The 26009-nt window shown below is 37.2% G+C and overlaps 1 protein-coding gene across 1 annotated transcript in view; it reads right to left on the bottom strand.

Moving 5' to 3' along the window:
- UGGT2 (UDP-glucose glycoprotein glucosyltransferase 2) overlaps positions 1-26009 on the bottom strand; it is a 163637-nt gene that overhangs the window by 103190 nt on the left and 34438 nt on the right. Inside the window, exons 9-12 of the mRNA XM_065895938.1 lie at positions 21170-21269; positions 18732-18792; positions 5426-5517; positions 416-566 (exon numbers count right to left, since the gene is read on the bottom strand). Coding sequence (XP_065752010.1) covers positions 416-566; positions 5426-5517; positions 18732-18792; positions 21170-21269 — 404 coding nt within the window. The remainder of the gene's footprint in view (positions 1-415; positions 567-5425; positions 5518-18731; positions 18793-21169; positions 21270-26009) is intronic.

Consider the following 26009-nt stretch of genomic DNA (forward strand, 5'->3'; position numbering starts at 1 on the left):
AGGCTATAATACATGGACCAGAACGTTAGGAGGCCACTGCAAATGGTTAGGCAAGATTTCCATTATATTAAGGTGGTATTCTTATATTCCTCAGATTTTAACCATTTGGTATTTTGTTGTTGCTCATGTGGGTATTCTGTTGTTCTCACTTGTTTTTATCTTTAAAGCTGGAAAGGATAGTGAAGGAGCTGAGTAGATATTCTCGTGAGGAAGTACAGAGAATACCAGGAAGGGGAAAGAAGATGTAAGGGTGAGACGGGATGAGTCTGTAGTTTTAACTTTTTCTTCTCACTGAGTTCTCCTACAACATCTTTCAAAATGCTTACATTTACTCTAAAGTCTGCCAATATTTGGTTTTATGTTAACTCGGAAGTCCACTAAAGGTTTTAAAGCGAGCAATTACATGCATACTTACCATTATGGAAGAATGTCTAATATCTAATGCATAGGTATCGTCCCAATCAGGCGAGCTTAACTTTAAAAATTTGCTCATATGTTCTTCTTTGATCCCAAGATTGCGAAGGCCGTTCATCACTTTTCCTTCTAGTTTCAGCATATCCAAAAGACTTCATGTTTAAAGAAAAGAAATGTTTTGTTTTGATTTGCCAAAAATTTTTATTAAATCCTGTAAAGTTTATAGATTTCTCAAAGCATTAGAAACAAGTTTCACTGGTATTTTTATTAATAGCAGGAAAATACACTATTAAACTCATTAACAAATAAGACAAGGAGTCTAGTTATCCAGGGTAAACTTATGCGGAGGTTTTTTTTAAAGTGGTAACAAAATTTTCTTATTTAAAGGATAAGACAACAAGGTATATTTATTATACTCTTCACTAAAGAAGTGAGGATATACTCACCACTGAGCAGGTCAAAAATGAAAGGAAAAAATACAGTAGGTCACCCTTTTGATAAAGCTACTACAAAAACAAGGTAAAATCAAACATGACCTAAAATATAAGATTTTAATGCAGGGGAAACCCCATTAAAGTATGAAAGTTCACATCTGTTGAGAATACATACTAAAATTTCTAATTACATATATAATAATAATTTGATAGCTCTTAAACATGTTAGAAAGTATTACTGCTAAAAGTAACAACATCAATAAATAACCCTACTGACAAAAAGTTAGGGCAGTTTGATTCTTTAAACTACTGTTTATCAAGTTCATTCTGTGTCTCAAAACAACCTCAGGAAGTCTCAAGCGACACCAGTGAGGCTCAGAGAGGTGAAGCCTCCTGCCCAGTCACTCAGCCAGTAGAGTGCAAGAGCCGGGACGTGAAGGCTATAGGAACGCAGTGCTTCCCTGTATCTGCAAAGACGGATAAGGCTGTATAGACTGTGGTAAAGCATGTTCATGTTCATGTTTGAGAAGGTAAAAATCTACCAGGCAAGGAGGAATTTTGATTATTACTTTTTGAAACCAAGTGTTAAAATTTATATTTATTTTATGTAACCTAAGTGCTTCATTCAAAAATCCATTCATGGAAATCACTTCACCTTTCGGAAATGAAAAGAATTAGAATAAAGCAATATATGGGCTTTAGAGTACAGTTCTCAGGGAGGACAACAGAGATCTACATCTAAAAAGCAGAGATCTAATATCTAAACTCTTAGGAAGGCTGTTTTAGAAGTATTTCAAGCTGCTCTGTATGACATCAGTTCAGCATGTCTGTATCCTAGACAGCTCTGACCACTGCTTTACAAAGGAGAGTTTCTACCCCCCCCCCAAATCTATTAGAAGATGAGCGTGATAAAAAGAGTACTAGGTTAAATATCATAAATCACCAGGAGTAAGATTTAGTCGGAGCTATAACACTACTTCTTCATGTGGGGCTTCTTGAAGTTCTTAATTCCTTGAGTCTAAATTTTCTCGTTTGTAAAATAAGAATTTTGGATGGTATTGCCAATGTTCTCTCCATTTAAAAAATTTTATGATGCTTATTGATCTTATTGACTTTTGTGTGACAGAATTATAATATTCCTCATAGCTTTTGTAACAATCATCTTTGTTATCACAACCTAGTTTCCAAGGAAAACCACCAATAGAAAAACTAGATAGAGTTACATACTGTGGTACGTTGAAAAGGGCATGAAATTTCAAATCCTGCAACTATTTACTAGCTATGTCCCTATCTTTATGTGAGATCTGAGTCTTTGTTTCCCCATCAATAAAAAAGAGAATAGTAATAATCACTTGATAGGGTATTACGATTAAATGAATTTCCTACTGAGCACACAGTTGCCCTCAACAAGCACTAGTTTCCTCCTTGCTCTTCTCAAATCTTGAATTTTGAATACCAATAGAAAATATCTGGTTCTTGAAATATGCTAGGTTTATTTATCAGGAAAACTTATATCTCTGGATTGTTAAATAACCTCTCATGCTTTCTCCTTTTGAAAAGTCACTATCTTTAAATTTGCTTAGAAGCCTTCACTGGCTTCTCCTGCCCTTGAGACAAAAGGCCAAAACCCAGAACCTGGTTTCACAATCTGATCTTTGCCCACCTGTGCGACCTAAGCTTCTTCTAATTCTTCCTCACTGCAGAGTCTGGCCATACTAGACAATGCATTTTCTCAAATATGTCATGCTTGCAGAACCTCAACTCCCCACTTTGCCTGATTCATCCTTAAATATCACTTCCTTGAAGAAATTTGATATGCTCTGTCCCCATGTTCCATCAAGAACAAGTTTAAATCCCTGGAGTTAAAAGCTCTCAAAGCACTGCACTTTATCTTTTACAAACCTTATCATAATACAATTATTTAATATCAGTTATCCTCCTAGACTGTAAATTTTGCTTAAGCAAGATGTTTCTGTCTTGCTCACCACTACACCCCTGATATCTAGCAGTCTCTACAGCGTACTAGGCATTCAGATATTAACCAAATCGAATTTTAATACTGAATTGATTTTATAATATTGAATTTTAATGTTGCTTGCATTACAAATACATATTTAATCCAGAGCGCAAAAGAACGGTGAGCCAGACAACTTTATTAAGATATAGAAAAACTCCGCAAGTGCGAATATCAAGACACCTTTGTTACTCTATCTTTCTGGTAGTTATACTGTAGTGATATTACTCAAGCAGGAACAGGCTGGCTGTCAAAATGAGTAACATCCAGTATGTACCAGAGTCAGTTTCTTGAGCACTTGGACCTGACCAGAGTCTGGTCCATTCTGTGGCTGGGGTGACTATTAAGTAGCTCTAAGGCAAATGCATCTAAGGTAGATATATAAAACACATTTATGGAACTCCTCAAATTTCCTCAGTCCTACCTGCCCTTTTACCTGCTCATTGCCACTCCCTCTTACTGTCCTAGTCTCCCTGGGGGTGAGAGCTGGGCTTGGACACAGCCTGTGTGAACCTGGGCCGACCTGACACTGAGGCACGGAGGCTCTGGCTCCTTGGGAATCAGAGGAAGAAGGGTTAGGGCGTGGGCTTGGTACCAGCTCTACAACCCAAAACGCGACAAGGGTAGGCGATAGGAAGAAAGAGAAAAGTAATTCCCCCTTCACTTTCTTTCCCCAAATCGACAATGTTAAAGTACTGGTTGCAAAGCACCTCTCTCCAGATCCAGGATATAACTTAATAGGACATTTCCTTCCTCTCCTCTTTCCTGAATCATTCTCTTTCATTCATCAACCTTTTCATACTTTTTATTCTACATGCTCTGATCCTTCCTGAGAACTTCTTTCTTTGATTGTTTATTTTGTGCTAAAAATGTCAGAAGATATAAATACCCTCACATATTTTCTTTTTTCTCCTTTAAGGCAATTATAGTAGTTTTAACTACTGATCCGATCAACGAGGAACAACAATGCATCACACGCCCTGCAGATCACTGATTACCAGGTGGAGGAGCCCAGAGGGCTCTATCTCTTGAATAACCTGTAGCCTTTCCAAGTTACACGTCACAACGTTCCTGTTATGAAAATTTCCCCATACACTGCCACAGAGAACTTTCCAAAATCTACCTACCATTTCTGCCCTCTTTTAAATCTATTTTCACTGTTCTTGAGCACAAATGTAATTTCTGTCCTCTAAAGTTTACTGCCAGGAGCTGACAACTGCTCTTCTCTATGTGTAGTATCTGGCCTTTATATCTCAGATTAGTATTTTCCCAAGATTAGGTCCAAAAATTCAACTAAATAAAGATAAAAGCCCCACTTGAACCCTACTTCTCAATCTTCCCTGTGTTTTCCTATATATTTCCAAGGTGCTAAGAAAATGAAACAAATGAACAATTTAAGTTCAATAAAAGCAAATTGAATTCAATTAAAACTGAATATCTGAACTAAAGTATTGTGTTTACTAAATTCATTTTATATTCTAAATATGAATTTTAAAGTAGCTTTATGACTCTCTTTAAAAGTAAAATAGAGCTTCCCTGGTGGCGCAGTGGTTGAGAGTCCGCCTGCCGATGCAGGGGACACGGGTTCGTGCCCCGGTCCGGGAAGACCCCACATGCCGCGGAGCGGCTGGGCCCGTGAGCCATGGCCGCTGAGCCTGCGCGTCCGGAGCCTGTGCTCCTCAATGGGAGAGGCCACAGCAGTGAGAGGCCCGTGTACCGCAAAAAAAAAAAAAAAAAAAAAAAGTAAAATAAATTCAGTTTGACTTCTCTCCTGTTTGGCCCATGACTTTAATTTACAGGTCAATGGCCATGATAAATACAAGACTTTCTAATTCTGCACTAGAGCATTTTTGAGGAATCTTTTTAACCTAAGGAGATAGCATCCAGCCATATATAATTTCAAGTTTCTTTTCTGATAGACACAAGCTCTTAAAATTCTTCCTGTTAGTTTCTTTACTCAGAGAAAGCATCTCATATTCCTTTCAGTTCTTTTCTGGAGCGTACAGCTCCCTAGCTACTCAGCTCTGTCCCAAGAAACTTCCCTGCTAAGTGATGGACCTACTTGCCAATTAAAGACAGTTTCGAATAATAGGACAAATATAGGTCAAGGATTCAGAAACTTCAATTTTCTCATCTGAACAAATTTCTCCAAGGTCTCTTCCATTTCTGACATTCAAAGACAATTAAGAGAATATTCTACCAAAATAACAGAGTTGTTCTGCACAATCAAAAAAATATATTTGGGGCTTCCCTGGTGGTGCAGTGGTTGAGAGTCCGCCTGCCGATGCAGGGGACACGGGTTCGTGCCCCGGTCCAGGAAGATCCCACATGCTGCAGAGCGGCTGGGCCCGTGAGCCATGGCCGCTGAGCCTGCGCGTCCGGAGCCTGTGCTCCGCAACGGGAGAGGCCACAGCAGTGAGAGGCCCGTGTACCGCAAAAAAAAAAAAAGATATATGTGCTTTACCTTTAAAGTGATTATTTGCATTTTAACAAATACTAAATTCAGGACAAAAGTGTACCTTCATATATAAACCACAGTTTGTATCAATAATTCAATACTTACTTAAAAGGATCATAAGAATCCATATCAACATGAAGTCCATTTATATAGAGACCAGCATCGCCTGGATGAATTTCAAATCTTTCTTGAAGATGCTGGAAATACAGAAAAGGGTTAACCGAGTGATAGAACAATAGCTGATCGATGTCAGGAGTTGGCCAACTATTTCTGTTGAATCAGATAGTAAATATCTTAGGCTTTGCCAGCTATATCATCTCTGTTGAACCACTCGACTCTGCCCCTGTAGCACAAAAGCAGTCACAGATAATTAACAAATGAGCACGATTATGTTCCAACAAAACTTTTATATGTATAAAGACAGGCAGCAGCCCACACTTGGCCTCTATGTAGGCAGTACTGCCCACATCTGATCTAAGGGATGGCAACCTTAAAACAGATTAAAGACACAATACCTGAGGATTTTGATTTTGCAGTATGTGATATTAAATTTCTAATGCTACAACAATTACTTACCTATTACATTTCATACTGTGTGTGTGTTTGTGCATACAAACACTTAGAATTTGATAGCTGGCAGAATCCTATTGTTTGATATCCCAGAACTCAACACCTTGGTGTATGTGTAAACGTTTAGCAATCATTTATGAATTCATAAGTTTTCATTAAAGCAGTGTTTCAATGTTCACTAACTTTTTATTAAGTAAATATTTCCCAAGTGCCTACTCAGTGCTAGAAACAACTCCAGGCACTAGAAAAAAAGGGAATGTCTTAGCCATACAGCATAGTTAGCAAGATCACGGTGAGGGAGTCAGATCTGGTTTAAACCCTAGTCTTGCTACTTACTCGTGGTAAGATTTAGGCAAATTTACTTAGTACCTTCCATAAGTCTCAGTTTCCTCATCTGTAAAACAGAATACTCACAAGTCTGTTTTAAAGGTTTAATGTAATACATATCTGTGTCTAGTCACATATAAAGTACTCACAAATGAAGCTTTCATTATGACTATTACCAGAGTAGGCAAATTGATTTAGGAAGAAAAACAATTTCAAAACAGTGCATTTCAATGACATCACACAATAAATGACCTAAGAGAGATCTGTATAAATTATTCTGGAAAGACAGATGAAGCAGTTCAGAGGAGGCTTTACAGAGGTGAATTTTTCTGTATGGTTATCACTTACCATGACAGGTGAGCTACATATAGAGAGGGGAGAGGAGGAACTAAACTTGTAACAGTATAGAAAATATCTCCATTTGCTTTATGCAGAATACTGGCAAGAGATTAACATGAGAGATTCAAAGGTGAAATTCTGATTTGTCTTTAGCTACTTCTGTGCCTTTCTATCAAATAGTTACTTTTTGCTAGGAAACTTGCATTCAAAGTCTATAGAGGTCTAGTGAATCCACTGCCTGTTTTCCCAAAATTTGCATTGAACCATCATACACATTGTCTCAAACTCTCTCCAGCACCTCCTTTGTTTTAGGCATCACAACTGAAAGTAGAAAGCATGTCAAACACTGATCTATACTAAACTAATTCCCTCTCTGCTGATTCCCTCAAGAACTTTTAGGCCAAGCACAGAGTCTTGAACAAAAAAGATGCTCAAAACAAGGGTAATAAGTTAAACTCAGTAAACTTGATGCCAAAACAATGTCAAAGAGAGGTATGTGTATTGGCACTGGTGGTGACAAATTCTTTCTTTTCCCCTCAAAGGGGGTAGCCTTCAATCCTGGCAAACTATCCCAAGTGTATGATTAAAGGCAGCCGTTCTCAAATCAAGGAGTAAGAATTTAGTTTCTAGCAATATGATGAACCAGAGATCCTGAAATCCTTCTACTAAAATATCAGAAATGCTAGATTAAAATATTAATATTGCCCTCTAAAAGAATGGTTTAACTTTTTAAATTAAAGATTTCACTTAAGAGTAGAGAAGTGTGAATAAGAGTCCAAGGATATAACAAACACTGAAGGCCCTGCCCTGAGGAAATCTCAAGCATCCTCATGCTAGGTGGCCTGAAGTGTGAGTTTTTAAAGGTCAGTCTCAGAAGGACAGGAGGCAGTGCCTTGGGCCCACCAAGGGCAGGCAGCAGGATCAGAGATATCCTTGTGCACATAAGGAAGTGCTACACTCACAGTGAAAAGTTGACCTAGAAAACAAAATGTCCTGCAGAAACAGCATAGAAACTTGCTGAGTTCACCATGGTTCTTAATGGAGGAAGAACAGTCTTCCATAAGAATTCATGGCTTCTGGCTTATCTTCATATGAGTTTGAGGCCCAATTTCACACTATTTTGAAGGTCCAAAAAATATAAACAGACTTTTAATTTAAAGTGGAATTAGGGGAATTCCCTGGTGGTCCAGTGGTTAGGACGCCGTGCTTCCACTGCAGGGGGCATATGTTCAATCCATGGTCAGGGAACGAAGATCCCGCATGCCCTGCAGCACGGCAAAAAATTTTTTTAAAAAGTGGAATTGAGTTGGGAGTGCTCATAAGCTTTGAGCAGAAACAAATTCAAATCTCCACGGACAAATATGACCTCATTAAAGAAAAGAGGGAACAATGTACAGAAATGTATTCCTTTAACAACCAATGGAGCTGTGCCATTAGTTGAAACTAAAAAAATTCCAATTGATTGGATTTCAGGAGACTGGTTGAGCATTTAAATGGTAAATTGGTTTATAAACTTGTCTGGAGGTCCCTATGCTGGAACTACATGCATTCTGAACTTAAAATTTGAAGTCCAATCAGATGTAAATCTAATATAGGAAGGGTTTTGCTTTTTTCTGGGTGAATGATGAGAGAAACAAAGATTCCGAAAAAATATATTTTACAGAAGAACTGTTGGAGAAGATATGCTAACCTAGGAATTTTCCCTAGAACTCCGTAAAATTTTCACACATTCTAAGTCATTAGTTGACATAATTAGAAAAGTGTGAGCTTTTATCTGAATTAGGTGTAATCTTTTAATTGGATTTTGTACTTAAATATCTGCATCTGGTTTATTATGTAATTACATAATTGAAACAATCTGTTTCACAATACTGACGCAAAAGAAGTTACCTGACCACCTGACCCCCTTCCCCATTTCCCCCCAACCAAAACAAATAAGTGTCATGCAATTTAATTAATATATTTAACAGCTCTTATGGTAAACAATAAGAGATACGTATTGCATTGACATTGAATTTTAAATCTAAAGTAGATTCTGCCCAGTCTCTGAGCAAAACAACAATTATGAACTTCAAAGGGAAACTTGCTGTACTTTGGAGTTCAATCAATTGCTTCCTGAATAAAACCAAACTCAAATTCACTTATACAACTTCAGCATAGTCATGATATTTTTGGGATAATCTTTGCATGAGTCCAAAGTCAAAACTATGTAAAAAACTATTCACAAAGAATTTTTGTTCTCATTCCAGCACCTTCCACCCTGTTCACCAGCCCCTACCCTTGGCCCACAGAGGTGACAAATTTTTCCCCCAAAGTTTCTGGTTTATCCTTCTGGTGTTTCTTTATACAAATATAATACAAACACATATCTTGTTTTCCCTGTTTTCTTATGCAAAATAAGACTCACCAATAGGGTGCACTATCATACGTATGAATTTTTGAAATCTGCTTTCTCAGTCTAACTCTGATCTGCATTTCTCTTATTATAGAAAGATGAATCATCTTTCTGTATAGTTTGTTTTTTTTATTTTTTATTATTTATTTTATTTATTTATTTTTTGCGGTACTCAGGCCTCTCACTGCTGTGGCCTCTCCCGCTGCGGAGCACAGGCTCAGGACACGCAGGCCCAGTGGCCATGGCTCACGGGCCCAGCCGCTCCGCGGCATGTGGGATCTTCCCGGACCGGGGCACGAACCCGCGTCCCCTGCATCGGCAGGCGGACTCCCAACCACTGCGCCACCACGGAAGTCCCATCTTTCTGTATATTTAAAGACCACTATTATTTCTTTTTTGTGTGTAAACCCTTTGTTTACATGTTTTGCAACAGTGAAATGTTTTACAGGAACTGTACTATTTGGTGCGTATGGATAAGATGTTGGAGCAGTGACATATTTCCAGGGTGTTCATGTAGCCCATCCATTTTGGGACATTCCACAATTTTTTGACTTTCCGATCACAATCATCCCTTTCTTCTCCAAGGTTGGAACTCCCAGTTTAGTTACCTCCCACACACTCCACGTGTTAGTGGGTAACATGGACTACTAGCCCAACACCTTTGCCTGGGATTAGTGACGTGAAAGCCATTATTCCCTTGTCTTTCTCTCAGTGTGTTCCGAAAGAGGCAGTAAACAAGATGGCCATATACAGTGTCAAGATTAACTTACTGAATAAATTCAAGGTTCCTTGCTCAGTAATCAAAGCTGCTTTCAAAACTGTTTCACTGCTAATTCCAAGCGGATAAGAAGTGGCCACGGTGACAGCAGTGGGTGGCCCCAGCATCCCTGAGCAGGCTGGAGCACCTGGTGGCCAGCATAGACACGGGAGGTACAGTCTGTGCTGCTGTGCACACGGGGCAGAGGTTCCTACTGCTCCTTTAATTTTTCAGAGTAATCCTGGCTATTATTCCTTGTCTACTTTTTCCACATGAATTTTTAGACTCATCTTGTCAAGTTTCAGAGGGAAAAAAACACTCCAGGTTCTGATTATATTTACAAATTAACTTAGAATTGACTTCATTGTAATTTTCCAATACAAGGTACGTCCTTCTACATGCCCTTAAGTAGACTGTCAAATCTTTCTTTATATAGGCTTTACCTACTTGTTAAGTTTATTCCTGTATACTTTTTGTGTTGCTATTATAAATGGAGTCTTTTCTTACATTATAACTTTTAACTAGTTGCTTGCAATATATGGAGCCTACTGATTTTTTTTTTTTTTTTACCAAGGTTCTTTAATGGAGAAATGAGTACCAGGTATAAAAGTTTGAGGGCATATCTCTAGTTCACATTTCACCATCTTGTCCAAAAGTCTATTTTGGAGATTTTTTTTCATTTTTTACATTGTTAAACTTTATGCCATTCCTCTGATACTACACAGTGCATTCTAGATTGTTAGAATTATAAAAAAGTCTGGCAACTTCACTGCTGTGAAAATTGAAACTACAGAAATAATATTATAAAAGAACTTAATACTATTTTGTTTACATAACAGTCTTGCAAAATGTAAGTGTAAAACCTTATTATTACCATAAATTGATGATAACTCCAAGTAAAGTAATAATTTAACAAGATGATAGACATAGTTTAAAATATTGAGAATTATTTTCCTTCAAAGTCACTAATATCAGTCTAGTAGATTATGATACCCTCTCCCTCTTTCTGACATACTCCAACTGCCTTACGTATGTAAATATACATAGATATTTATGTATGATGTATTTTCCTCTATGTGTGTGTGTGTATATATACAAATGTGGGTGTATGTATATGTACATATAAATATGTGAACACTTAGCAGAGGGCCACAGTTACTGAGGCGGACACTGTGCTAAGTCACTACATTCTCATTTAATCCTCCTAATAATCCAGTGAAATAGGTACTATTCTTTTTTTCTTTTTTTTGGATGCATAGAACTGATTAGCTTTTATTCATGTTACAAAGAGTTCTTTTCTTTACAAAAATTATCTTTGTCTTTTTTTTTTTAACATCTTTATTGGAGTATAATTGCTTTACAATGGTGTGTTAGTTTCTGCTTTATAACAAAGTGAATCAGCTATACATATACATATATCCCCATATCTCTTCCCTCTTACGTCTCCCTCCCTCCCACCCTCCCTATCCCACCCCTCTAGGTGGTCACAAAGCACCAAGCTGACCTCCCTGTGCTATGCGGCTGCTTCCCACTATCTATCGGTTTTACATTTGGTAGTATATATATGTCCATGCCACTCTCTCACTTTGTCCCAGCTTACCCTTCCCCCTCCCTGTGTCCTCAAGTCCATTTTCTACATGTGTCTTTATTCCTGTCCTGCCCCTAGGTTCATCAGAACCATTTTTTTTTTTAGATTCCACATATATGTGTTACCATATGTTATTTTTCTCTTTCTGACTTCACTCTGTATGACAGACTCTAGGTCCATCCACCTCACTATAAATAACTCAATATTGTTTCTTTCTATGGCTGAGTAATATTCCATTGTATATATGTGCCACATATTCTTTATCCATTCATCTGTTGATGGACACTTAGGTTGCTTCCATGTCCTAGCTATTGTAAATAGAGCTGCAATGAACATTGGGGTACATGACTCTTTATGAATTATGGTTTTCTCAGGGTATATGCCCAGTAGTGGGATTGCTGGGTCGTATGGTAGTTCTATTTTTAGTTTTTTAAGGAACCTCCATACTGTTTTCCACAGTGGCTGTATCCATTTACATTCCCACCAACAGTGCAAGAGGGTTTCCTTTTCTCCACATCCTCTCCAGCATTTATTGTTTGTAGATTTTTTGATGATGGCCATTCTGACTGGTGTGAGATGATATCCCCCTGTAGTTTTGATTTGCATTTCTCTAATGATTAATAATGTTGAGCATTCTTTCGTGTGTTTGTTGGCAATCTGTATATCTTCTTTGGAGAAATGTCGATTTAGGTCTCCTGCCCATTTTTGGACTGGGTTGTTTGTTTTTTTGATATTGAGTTGCATGAGCTGCTTGTAAATTTTGGAGAGTAATCCTTTGTCAGTTGCTTCATTTGCAAATATTTTCTCCCATTCTGAGGGTTGTCTTTTCCTCTTGTTTATGGTTTCCTTTGCTGTGCAAAAGCTTTTAAGTTTCATTAGGAGCCTCTTGATTTATATATTTTAATTGTGCCTTCTATTATCTTTTGCTATGGACTGAATTGTGTTGCCCCACCTCAAATCCATATGTTGAAGCCCTAAACCCCCATGAGACTGTATTTGGAGATGGGGCTTAAGGAGGTAATTAAGGTTAAATGAGGTCATAAGGGTGGCACACGGGTGTGCACACAGAGGGAAGACCATGTGAAGACACAGCAAAAAGGCAGCTGCTGACAAGTCAGGAAGAGTCCATATCAAATACAGAATTTGCTGAAACTCTGATCTGGGACTTCCAGCCTCCAGAACTGAGAGAAAATAAATTTCTGTGGTGTAAGCCACCCAGTCTGCGGTACTTTGTTATGGCGGCCCAAGCAGACCAACACACCTTTCTACATCTAATTTTTGTTTTTAGTTGATTCTCTTATACATTCCTCACCTTTCCCCAATTTTTATACTTCCAGTATCGTTCTCTTGACTAATGACTTGGGCTAATAACTGACACAATAATAACTACAGTGATGATAATGTGCTTCATTGTCTTGTTCCTGATTTCAGTAAATATACCTCTAGTAATTTTCTATTAGTAAGATGCTGACTTTTAAGCTGAGATAAACACAAATACATATACCCATGCACACTTAATCATGTTAAGGAAGTATAATCAAGTTAAGAAAGTATATTTCCTTATAAAGCGTTTTTTTATATTCAGGAACAGGTCTTGAATTTTATAAAATGCTTTTTCAGCATGTACAAAGATAATCATACAATTTTACCACTTAGATCTAACAATAGTATATGACTAGATTTCCTAATCTATTGACCATTCTTGCATCCCTCAAGCTCCATTCAATTATGATATATTATCATTTCATTAGTTTTACTATTTTTACCTTTTAACTCATTAATTTTTACCTGTATTAATTTCTTCTGCTTTTGCTTTTCTTTACTGTTCTTAACATTTTAAGTCTGATATTTAATTCATTTACTTTTTTTTCATTTTATTGATGTAAGACTTCAAGGCTTATCTCTGAACTTTGTTTTATTTGGGTCCCAAAGATTCTAATATCTTATGTTTTCAAATGTTGTTATCAAGAACTGTTGCAATTTTGATGTGTATTTTTTTAAATGTTTATTTATTTTCCTTATTTATTTTTTTGGCTGCATCGGGTCTTAGTTGTGGCACATGGGATCTTTGTTGAGGCATGTGGGATCTTTTTCGTTACGGTGCAAGGTCTCCTCGGGTTTCTCTCTAGTTGCAGTGTGTGGGTTTTCTCTCTCTAGTTGTGGCACACAGGCTTCAGAGTGCGTGGGCTCTGTAGTTGTGGAACGCGGGGCCTCTCATTGAGATGCATGAGCTCAGTGGTTGTAGCACACGGGCTTAGTTGCCCCACTGCATGTGGGATTTTAGTTCCCCAACCAAGGATCGAACCTGGTCCCATGCATTGGCAGGTGGGCAGGTGGATTTTCTACCACTGCACTACCAAGGGAGTCCCTTGATGTGTATTTTATTTTCCCTTCTACTTAAGAGTAAATAGTTTTTAACTTCCAAGTGAATAAACCCTTTTTATATGATGTTGTTATTGATTTCTAGTTTGCATTGACATTGAGAATTTTTTTTCTATTTTACCCATTTTCTGGATTTTTTGCCATTACTACTTCATAAAAACTTGAAGAAAGGCATATTTTTTCTATTATCAGGATACAAAATTTGTTATATAACCAGAAGACCTATTATCTATACAATCATAATGTCATTTGGTCTCCTATATCTTTACTTACCATTTCACTAGTCTGAGAGAGGTAAATTATATTTCTCCTTCCATCTCCTGTAGTCTGTTTCAGGAATGTTGCTGCAGTGTTTTGATGTAAAAATATTTTAAACTGCTATTGTAGCCTTGTGAATTATAGCCCTAAGTATTATAAATGGCCATTTTTTGCTCATTAATATTTTTAGAACTGAATTTGGCTTCATGGCATTTTAAGGTCACTACCCTTAACACACAGTATTTGCTTGGTATACCTTGGCACGTCCTTTAATTTTTGACATTTCTAAATTACTTTAAGAGTTTTTATTTTACATACATTGTACATGCCTAATGAAACAAACTGAACATTTTTGCTAATATGTTAGTTAAGCTTATTTACATCTATTGATATCATAGACCTGGTTAGCCTCAAATGTCATTCTTTCATGCTGTATTTACTCTTTCTAGATGTATTTTTTAAATGTCTCTTTTCTTGTGCACTCAGTTCTTTTCACAGTTTGGAAGATTTAGACTTTTGTTCCTCTAGTTACTATTAAACATATGTATTGGGCTTCCCTGGTGGCGCAGTGGTTGAGAGTCCGCCTGCCGATGCAGGGGACACGGGTTCGTGCCCCGGTCCGGGAAGATCCCACATGCCGCGGAGAGGCTGGGCCCGTGAGCCATGGCCACTGAGCCTGTGCGTCCGGAGCCTGTGCTCCGCAATGGGAGAAGCCACAACAGTGAGAGGCCCACGTACCGCCAAAAAAAAAAAAAAAAGTATGTTCATTTAATACCCTCAGTCATCTCTTTCTTTAACCAACAACTAATAATTTCTGTTACAAAAAATAATAAAATTAGCCTTTAACCTCTTTCTGCTGCCTTTCCTCTTGCACAGCCCAATTTTATTCAATAGTTTTATATTCATTACTGGTTAACTATATACTTTCAAATAAGTTCAGGCTTCCACTGCTTGACTTTTCAGCTTTAATTATATCTTTGATTCCTGAGTATTACAGTTAAGGCAATCAACAAGTTCATTCTATTTTCTTCCCCCCCGCCATATTTATTTGTTGCAATATTTTATCTCTGTCAGAGTAGGTACTGTTTACATACTATACTATCACCCTGTCCCTCACTTTTTACTTTTAGTTCTACACATAAACATATTCAATGCCCAACAGGCAGTTGCTCTGCCCAAGAATCTTCAATCAGTTCTTGGTCGGAGAAATTCCGCAGAAAGTGTTCTTGGGAGCAATATTCCCTGAATTTTTGCATGTTCAACATTTTCGTAGCCTGTATATACATATCTTCTTGAAGGACAGTTTTTCTTTCCTTGAATGTCTCGTAGATGGAGCTTCACTGTTTCTTGGTGTTGAATTTGTTTTTGAGAAGTCTGATGCCAATGTGATTTTCTTTCCTTATCATCTTTCTTATTAAATGCATAAGTAATTTCCTTTGTTCCCTATAAAGTTCAATAGCTTATATTTGACCACTCTTGGTCAATTTTCCCAAGTTGCACAATGCACCCTTTTTATTTGTGGATTTGGAACTTCTTTTATTTTAGAAAATTTTCTGATTGTAGTTTTAGGCGTTCGTTCTGTCCATTTGTTCTATTCTTCTATTTCACAGACTCTAGTCTAGGTATATTGGATTTCCTTTACCTGGCTTTACTTTATCATCTTCTCCCGAGTCCTTTCTATTTCTTTTTTTAAAAATTATCTCTGCATTTATTATTTCTATCTACTATGTCTTCTGCTGTGTTTTCTATAAGGTCAGTTCTCCTTTGTGCCACTTTATAACTTTAGTTTTTATTTCGGAAATGGTTTTATCTTTACTTTCTACACCTTTGCAAAGTCCTTCCAGTTCTAGTTTCACATTCCCTTGTTGTTGCTCACCAAATCCATCACTTCAATGTTCACCAACACAATGTAAACTATTGTTACAAAATCTACCCAATCCCAAACAATTCCCCACCTTGAAAGACCCAACTTAAACCACCTAAACAGAGACCCTCTCCAATCCTCTAATTACTCTACCCTAATGTCCCCCTTTTGAGACACTTAACAAGAGTCTATCAAGGTGTTGCTCTCCCTCATTGCAGCAAGTTTATTAAACTCAGCTTTGCCTGAGTAACAAGTTTCCCTGGTGGCTTTTTGTTGGGGAGCTGACAGTCTACACCAGACTCCCCCTTCCCACCTGGTTTTATTTAAATAAATAAATAGCCTTTTGTATGCTGTTCTCCTAGAAATAGGAGTCACTGAAGAATTTTTTTTGGAAGACTAGATCAAATTTCTTAATTTCATCAAATATCTTTCCAATCATCTAGCAAGGTGACTGGCAATAGAAAAACTTACAATTCTTATTAAATTGTTCTGAAATGAGCTGTAAACCAGGGCACAAATTCTGGTTCCATCAGTACCAATTCTGTGACCCAGAAGAAATCACTGGATCTCAGTTTATACATTAGGATATTAACAACTGCTTCAATATACAGAACATCTTAAAAACTACACATTGCTAAATATAGAATGTATTATAGGTAACATTTAAATATTAAGTTTTCAATTCAACAAATATTTCTGACAGAATGCTCTGTGCCAGGTACTGTGCTCGTTCAAACCCCTAGGTTCAGAGTTTCCTGATTGACTCATTTCCACTAACTTTCATTCCCACTCTACTTCAGCAGCTAGCTTTGACTGTCATCCTGTGATTATGTCATCACAGTGGTTCACCTTTGGAACTATCCCATTTGGTCCTTCCAATTCTCTCTTTTATTCCCACAATATCTCTTTAACCTCATGAAATTCTTCAGCCTCTGGAATCAAAATCATCACACAGAGCAAAGCTTTGATGACCAGGAACACCCCCTTTGGACTATTAACGGAGCAAAAAATAAACTGGATTATGTGATGCCACTGATACTTCGGCATTCCTTTCTTTTCCCTCCTTTTTCTTTCCCAACCTCTCTTCCTTTCTTACTGCAAGTGGCATTATTCAAACAAAAAAATTCAAACAAGAAAACAATGCATTCTGCTTGAAGAACGGTAAGAGCAATTAGGAAAATTACAGAAAGGAGTAGTGCTCAGTTTTGAAGGATAAGCAAGAATTTGTTAGGTGGTCAATGAGGCAAAGAACATCCCAGGTAGGGATGATGTGCTGCGGCTTCTATCACTCAGTCTCCCATGAACTGTGCATCTACTTCATTATCATCATTGTAGCTGTCTGTCATCATCAAAACAGCTGATATTTACTGAGAGCTTACTGTCTCAGTGTAACAGGCACTGTTGATGGGCTAACCTGGCACTATCTCTAAGCCATTTCGCCTCTGCTCCCCTCAATCACTAGTAAAGTAAGCACTAACTTTTCTAGTCTCCCTTGTGGCTAGGAATATCCACATTACAAAATTTTGGCCAATGAGACAGAAGTCAAAGATGGCTGAAGTGTTCCAGAAAGGCTTCAGTCAGGATGAATGTGGTTTGATCTTCCTGCCTCTTTCTGCTTTGAATCCAGACAAGTAGTCTGGAGCTGTGGCAGCCATTCTGCAACCATAAAAGAAAAAACCATGTCTGTGGAAACCTACTTTGACACTTCTGTTTTTTTTAATATTTAAAATTTTATTTATTTTTGGCTGCGTTGGGTCTTCGTTGCTGTGCACAGGCTTTCTCTAGTTGTGGTGAGCCGGCTTCTCATTGTGGTGGCTTCTCTTGTTGCGGCGCATGGGCTCTAGGGTGTAGGGGCTTCAGTAGTTGTGGCGCACGGGCTTAGTTGCTCCACGGCATGTGGGATCTTCCTGGACCAGGGCTTGAACCCGTGTCCCTTGCACTGGCAGGCGGATTTTTTTTCTTTTTTAAACATCTTTATTGGAGTATAATTGCTTTACAATGGTGTGTTAGTTTCTGCTGTATAACAAAGTGAATCAGCTATACATATACATTTATCCCCATTTCTCCTCCCTCTTGCACCTTCCTCCCACCCTCCCTATCCCACCCCTCTAGGTGGGTACAAAGCACCGAGCTGATCTCCCTGTGCTATGCAGCTGCTTCCCGCTGGCTACTTTACATTTGGTAGTGTATATATGTCCATGCCACTCTCTCACTTCATCCCAGCTTACCCTTCCCCCTCCCTGTGTCCTCAAGTCCATTCTCTATGTCTGCATCTTTATTCCTGTCTGGCAGGCAGATTCTTAACCACTGCGCCACCAGGGAAGGGACTTCTTTTTACGTGAGAAAAATGAACTCCTACTGTTTAAGGCCCTGTGTGCCTGGGATTAATATTACTTAAAGCTAAACCAGTCCTATGTAATGGAACCAGGAAGTGTTCTCAAGCATTTCCTAAGTATTAACACAGTTAGAATCATTTGGGGTCTTAAGGTAATTTAGGAGACCATTTAGCAGAATCTTATCAAACTAGTGATCAACTGTGTACTATATGTTATAGGACTCTAGTAATGTTCCAGTGGTCTAAACTTGGCTTGGTCCTCACAAGCTTTTAAGCAAAACTAATGAGAAACAGAAGAATTATTTCATAGCCTTTATCTCTATTTTGTGAAGAAAACCATACAGCATGGGCAGAAAATTTGGAGTATATAAGGTTAATGAGAAAGTAAGTAGGATCTATGTCAGGAAAGATTGGCTAGGATCACAAACTGTATGCTATATAAAGTAGACAATATAAAAATGGAAAAACCTGAACTGTTTTAATAATCAAAAAGTACAAGTTAACATTTTCTTTTTTGTATGAAAATTGAAGATCCAAAGTCTAAAATATAGTGTTATTAGTGCAGTAAAATTTTTAAGAAAGGAATTCGAACAAACCTTTTGATTTTCCTGTATTTCCTCCCTCATACGTTGATTTACAGCAATTCTGGTCAGAGATCTGGGAACATAAATACAGATACAATTCATTCTTCCTTAAATGTTTGGACTAATCTATGATTCAGTGCAATATAATACTTTGTACGAGAAACTAAAAACTCTAAAGGCATCATGACTGACAAGTACATTTTCCACATAGTCTATCTGACAGGTGGTACTACGGCTTTCATTTGACAAGGGTATTTGATTCAGGTGGAATAGAGGCTGTCAAAAGTTCATATGCACAAACTGTACACATTACATGCTGTCGCATTTTTCAAGAATACTTGACTGAAAATGCTGTTTTGTGTTGTTTTGCCCATAGGGAGAAATTCTATATGAAATTACCAATGTCATTATATGTAGCGCTGCAAATAGGCAATGTTTGGAATATGTGTATATAAAGAATTTTGGTTAACCTGAGATCTTTACCACAGTAAGTTCTAAAATACTGATAACGTTGACTTCATATATTCACTCTATAAGGAAGCTTAGAACTCCCTTATAATTTAAAAACAGAGCAAACTGTCTTTTAAATAAGTCTATTAATTATATTTATTTGACCTAGTAACTACTAAGAATGCTTAATTAGCTATTGATCTGTCAATTTTATGCATAGAAGAAAATGATTTAAAAATCAAAAGATCGTTAATGCAAAGTCTGGCATTAAGTAAAACCCAAGCAGAAGGGTGTATCTTAAAACAACCCACGGTAACTGTGTATTACCTCCTAAAATCTGGCAGCATTTGAGATTAGTTGCAACTGAAAATCTGATAATGCAAATTTTTCATTCATTTATCAAGTATTTCATTTCAATGAACATTTACTGGCTGTCTACAGAGTGACTTTATTTTTTTTTGATGAAAAATAAAACCCATTTATTAAGTCTGAACATATATGGAGGCGAGATTTTTAGCCTTGGGTATCAATTACGGTTGCACCATTGATGGAGTCTGGAGGAAACCAACTCAACTCGCTTCATCCCAAGATTCAGGAAGCATCCACAAGTTCATGGAGTAATGACTTATCAGAGTAACCGTAGAGATATGCTTAAGCCTACAGTTCAGCCATTAAGCAGTGTTAGCACAGTTGGTAAATTTTTTTTAACGACCAACCACAAATTAAGAGCAGAGTTTAGCCCCAAAACCCCTGAATAATTATAATGACTTACCGTCAAAACAGCTAATCGACTATCTTCCTAAAACTAAAATTATTTCACTTTATTTGATCGAGTAATTTCAAAAGCTACTGTTAGTTAACAGCAGTGTGGCTAAACATCTATGTTTATACACACATACATATTTCATGTTTTAATATACATATACTGACTTCTCAAATTCTTGGTTTTGCTTAAACTAAAACTGAGAGTCACGTCAATGTATTCATTTTCAATCTGTAAATAAGGTGACAAACCTCTCTATTTTCAGAGTATCACGAAAAGGTTCTTGGTATCCTGTGGCCAAACATGTACTACTTATTTATCTTACAAAGGTATTGACTGTCTAGATTCAGGATTCAGTCATTTGTGCTGTGGATAAATGTACCAAAGTGTCTGAAACAAACAGAGGGGTAGTGATTATCCACTGCTTAAGAAGGGATGCTGAGGGCACAAGGATGCTCTCCAATTCCTCTCAGTGAAACACTATTGCTGCACCTGTCACGTGTTGTATATCTTCAATATAAGCTAACTTAGCTTATGTTTTACTGGTTGCTTATAATTTTATACTATTATTCCTACAAATGCATCAAAGTCTTGTTATTTTGTAAATCCTTATAAAACACGGTAACCAGAATTGTATCTACTGGTTACTTCTAGATATGGAAATGTATTATCTATTGAACTGGAAGATGCATTTAATGTAATATTAATATTTCTGAAAGCAGTTCAATCAGATATCTTATTGGCAAAAAAGTATTCCACAAAATATTCTATACAATTAAGACATTACTAATTGTTTGGAATCTGAAAGGGCAAGAACATGATTTGGCCATACACTGGGCATAGGTCTATTTAGAGCAATACTTTTCATCATCGTCTGTAGGGTAAAGAGAAAAATGTCCCCTTATTATATACTGCTTAAATCAGTTTTTTATTGGATTACCAGCTCTCACTGTTTACATTTAAATAAATTTTTAAATACATTATTTTTTCCTTTCCATTTGCCTCTAATTCAAGAGTTCTATTTTGTAGTATGTATACATATGCACGCACAAGCCAATATTCTGCTCTAGTTAAAAAAAAACCCAATATACATAATGAAAAGAGACCCTGATCTCATAAACACTCTATACAACAGAATTAACTGATATCATTATGTTAAATGAAATCAGCTATTTTCATAAAATTTATTTAACGGAAAGAGTTCTGACTATAATCAAATCAATAAACTTTAATATACCTGGCTTTTATGGGGAAGTTCTGCGAAATGTCCTTCATTAATTTTATGGCATCATAAACTGGAGTGGACATTATTTGAGAAGCTGCTTGAAAACTAAGATCTGGAAGGAAAGGAATATCATTAAGGAATCTAGCGTAATGTTAGACCTTATCAGACATTTCCATGTAATTTAAATAACCCTTCTTGCCATATATCCATTAGAGACACATTAACAAACACTCAAATTTAGCATTATTCAAAAGTTTTAAATGAAATGGAAAGCTATCACTTACATCCAGTAAGGTAAGTTTTACACTTTTATGAATGAGTAATTGTCATTTAATACCTATATTTCGTTTTCCACAAATTACAGTGGAAAGAGATGTGAAAAAAGAGATATGAAAAGAAATGCTGACGCAGAGCTATCTTTTCTTAGGTTAAGTGAAACTGGCAACAAAAAGCTTTGACAAAAAGAAATAAGAGGAAAGAAAAAAGAGCTCTGAAGAGCCAATTATGAAAAGAACTTTAAGACCTAATGTGTTCATTAACTCAGTAAATATGAAACATTCACTTGCTTTTTCAACATTTTTTACCTTTATACAACAATAAAAATAAAATCCTAAACTTCGTATGATTTTGCCTGAAATGCTAGTTCTCTGGAAAGAAAAGTGCGTGTGGCTTACTGTAATCAGTCTCAAGTATGACAGAAGCAGTAATCTGCGTCTCATTACTTTGTCAAGAGTCAGAAATGATTTTAAAACTGAATTCTTCCATTACCTAATAGTGAAGCATTTTGTTTCTCTTTAACATCTCACCAGAATTGGAATCCTAGCTTGTCAAATACTAGTAAAATGACCAGTTTATCATAGCGAGACTAGTTTCGTTTCTACCTTTTCAGTGTACAGTGGCGAATCCAGTTGGAGTCAAAGCCTAGAAAAGATGTTCCCAGGGCAGCCTCCCATGGACTGGTAAAGTCTAGTAGACCAAGGTCCAAACTCCAGCTCTACATCACTTCCCAGCTGAATAACTCTAAATAGAACTTCCTTAACCTACCTAAGGATGTTTCCACTCCCCAGCACTAGTGGAGCCAACAGTGCTCACTAAAATCTCCGAATTGCAAACACAATGGACTCTTTTCAGTCCTTATCTTACCAGGATCCTTCTGCCATAGGATCACTTCCTGACAAGAAAAAGTAAAACTTTCTATTCAATAAGTGGTGCTGGAAAAACTGGATGTCCACATGCAAAAGAATAAAACTGGACCCTTATTTTACACTATATACAAAAATCAACTCAAAATACTTTAAAGACTTGAACTTATGACCTGAAACCATAAAACTCCTAGAAGAAAACACAGAGGGGTAAGTTCCTTAGCACTGGTCTTGGCAGCGAATTTTTGGATTTGACATCAAAAACAAAAACAAAAGGAAAAATAAACAAGTGGGACTATATCATACTAAAAAGTTTCTGCACAGCAAGGAAATCATCAGCAAAATGAAAAGGCAACCTATGTAATGGGGGAAAATATTTGTACATCATTATATCTGATAAGGGGTTACTATTCAAAATATACAAGTAACTCGTGTAAACTGCTACAGCCACAATTGAAAACATTATGGAGATTCCTCAAGAAATTAAACAGAACTACCATATGATCCAGCAATCCCACTTCTGGGTATACATCCAAAGGAAATGAAATCAATATCTTGAGAGCTACCTGCACTTTCATGTTCATTGAAGCGTTAGTCACAATAGCCAAGGTATGTAAACCGCCTAAATCTCTGTGGACAAATGGATGGATAAAGAAACTGTGGTGTATATAAACACAATGGAATATTATTCAGCCTTAAAAAAGAAGGAAATCCTGCCATTTGCAACAATGTGGATGGACTATGTGGGCATTATGCTAAGTAAAATAAGCCAGACAAGAAAAAAAAAAACAAAACACTGCACAGCATCACTTATACATGGAATCTAAAAAACGTCAAACTCATAGAAACAGAGAGTAGAAAAGCAGCTGCCAGAGGCTGAGGGTGGGAGAGACAGGGAAAGGCTAGTAAAAGGGTACAAACTTTCAGCTCTAAGACTGAATAAAATCGGAGGATTTAATGTGTAACATGGTGACTATAGTTGATAACATTGTATTATATAATTGAAATGTACTAAAAGAGTAGAACTTAAATGTTCTAACCTCAAAAAAAGTACCTGATACATAAGTAGGTGCTCAATATTGACGAATGAATGGGTGAATGAACAGTAAACTTACAAATAAGATCCTTTATGTGTCTTCTTATTCTATTGCTATTAAAGGCAATTTTAAGTAACAATTTTTAACTGGTGTGTATATATTTATGCATTTTTAGATAAGAAAACTTGAAGTCATTACTTATATGATTGATATAACTTATAAAAGAGTATTTCTTGTTTTGTTTTGTTTATGTATCTTTTTAAATTGAAGTAGAGTTGATTTACAGTGTTGTGCCCACCTCTGCTGTACAGCAAAGTGACTCAGGTATCCACATAGGTACATCTTTTTTTTGATATTCTTTTCCATTACAGTTTATCACAAGATAGTGAATATAGTTCCCTGTGCTATACAGTAGGACCTTGTTGCTTATCCACTCTAAATGGAATAGTTTGCACCCACCAACCCCAAACTCCCATTCCATCTCTCTTCCCCCACCCTTGGGAACCACAAGTCTGATCTCTGTCTGTGAGTCTGCTTCTATTTTGTAGATCAGTTCATTTGTGCCATACTTTAGATTCCACATACAAGGGATATCATTTGGTATTTGTCTTTCTGTTTCTGACTTACTTAGTATGATAATCTCCAGTTGCATCCATGTTGCTGCAAATGGCATTATTTCATTCTTTTTTATGGCTGAGTAGTATCCCATTGTATACCTGTACCGCATCTTCTTTATCCATTCATCTGTCAGTGGACATTTAGGTTGTTTCCACGTTTTGGCTATTGTGAATAGTGCTGCCGTGAACACAGGGGTGCATGTATCTTTTCGAATTACAATCTTGTCCGGGTATATGCCCAGGAGTGGGATTGCTGGATCATATGGCAATTCTATTTTTAGGTTTCTGGAACCTCCATACTGCTTTCCATAGTGTCTGCACCAACTTACATTCCCACCAACAGTGTAGGAGGGTTCCCCTTTTCTCCACATCCTCTCCAGCATTTGTTACTTTTAGACTTTTTGATGATGGCCATTCTGACCAGTGGGAGGTGGTATCTCACTGTAGTTTTGATTTGCATTTCAAAAGAGTATTTCTTTTGAGGATATGATGAAAGACCTTTCCTGAGAGTATTTGGCTGCATGATGTTATACTTATAAACAGTACAACATAGAGGTAAAGAAAGAATTTAGGCTCTAAAATGAGAGAGACCTGCTGATTTTAGGTATCGCTGATTTGTGCTTTATGAGACTGGTGACCTCGGACTAATTATTTTGTGTGTATGTTTCTCAGTTTCCTCATCTGTAAAAGCAGGATATCTATCAATACCCCATGAGTTTTTTAAAAAATTAATTAGGATGATGCATATAAAGAGCCCAATACTGTGCCAGACAAATAGTATTAGCTAATATTTTTATCACCGCCAATCACCATCATCATCACGACATGGACAACTATATCTTACTCAGCTCTGACAGCATAACTAGTCTTTTAAAACTTTTTACAACATGAATGGAATTCTGCTTCACATATGCTGTTCAAAAGCCCCTGAAAATTCACTCATGAAATCAGAGAAACTGTAAATGACAAGTAAATGAATATAATATTAGCATAGTCTATTAACATCTTTTGCTTTTTTCTAAACTATTCCCTACCTAGATGACTCATAAATTATTTAAGTCCTTCACTTTGCCTCTGAAATCCAGATTCCCATATTTAACTGTTTTTCTGGTTTTACCACTTGGATACTTCAAAAGCAGCACGTTCAATAACAAATTTGTGATATTCCCACCCATCTTTGCCCAAATCTGGTCCTCTTTAGTCTTCTCTTTCCAGAAAATCCACCACTGTCCATCCAGCTGGGTAAACCATGAATCCAGCAGTTGTTCCTGATATCTCCTCTCCCTCACACTCCATTTGCAGCCCCCTGAAAGGGTCTTTGATATTCTCCCTAAATAACCCACCCTCAAATTTATTCTAGTCCTTCCTCAGATCTCAATTCAATCACCACTTCTTGAGGAACCCTCCCCTTTCTGTTACCCCTTCCTTGCCCCCATCCCACCAGTCAGATCTTCCTGGTATATGCCCTTCTTCATCTTATGTCCCTTTACTTTGCAGCAATTGCAATGCTAATTTTTACATTGGTTTTTAAAGTTGTTTATGTTTGTCCAAGGTCCTTTGAATAAACGTGGTGTTTGCTTTAACTCTAATTTTATCTTCAGAATACAGCACTTTTTCAAAGTATCAGTTGGAACCCATTAGTTAGTAGTGAAATCACCTTAGTGGATAATGTGAAGGGTTTTTTTCTCAAATGAAATAGGGTAGAGTAAAAGAAAGTCTTGGGCTTCCCTAGTGGCACAGTGGTTAAGAATCCACCTGCCAATTCAGGAGACAAGGGTTCGAGCCCTGGTCCAGGAAGATCCCAAGTGCCGCAGAGCAACTAAGCCCGTGCACCCTAGAAGCCCGTGCTCTGCCAAGAGAAGCCACCGCAATGAGAAGCCCGCGCACTGCAGCGAAGAGTAGCCCCTGCTCGCCACAACCAGAGAAAGCCCGCGTGCAGCAACGAAGACCCAGCACAGCCAAAAATAAATAAATACATTTTTTTAAAAAAGTCTTACAGAATTAATAAAATGTGGTAAACATACATATCTATGCTAAAGCTTTCTTTTTAGTTTTA

The sequence above is a fragment of the Phocoena phocoena genome, chromosome 18 (assembly GCF_963924675.1).
Source record: "Phocoena phocoena chromosome 18, mPhoPho1.1, whole genome shotgun sequence".
Lineage (NCBI taxonomy): Eukaryota > Metazoa > Chordata > Mammalia > Artiodactyla > Phocoenidae > Phocoena > Phocoena phocoena.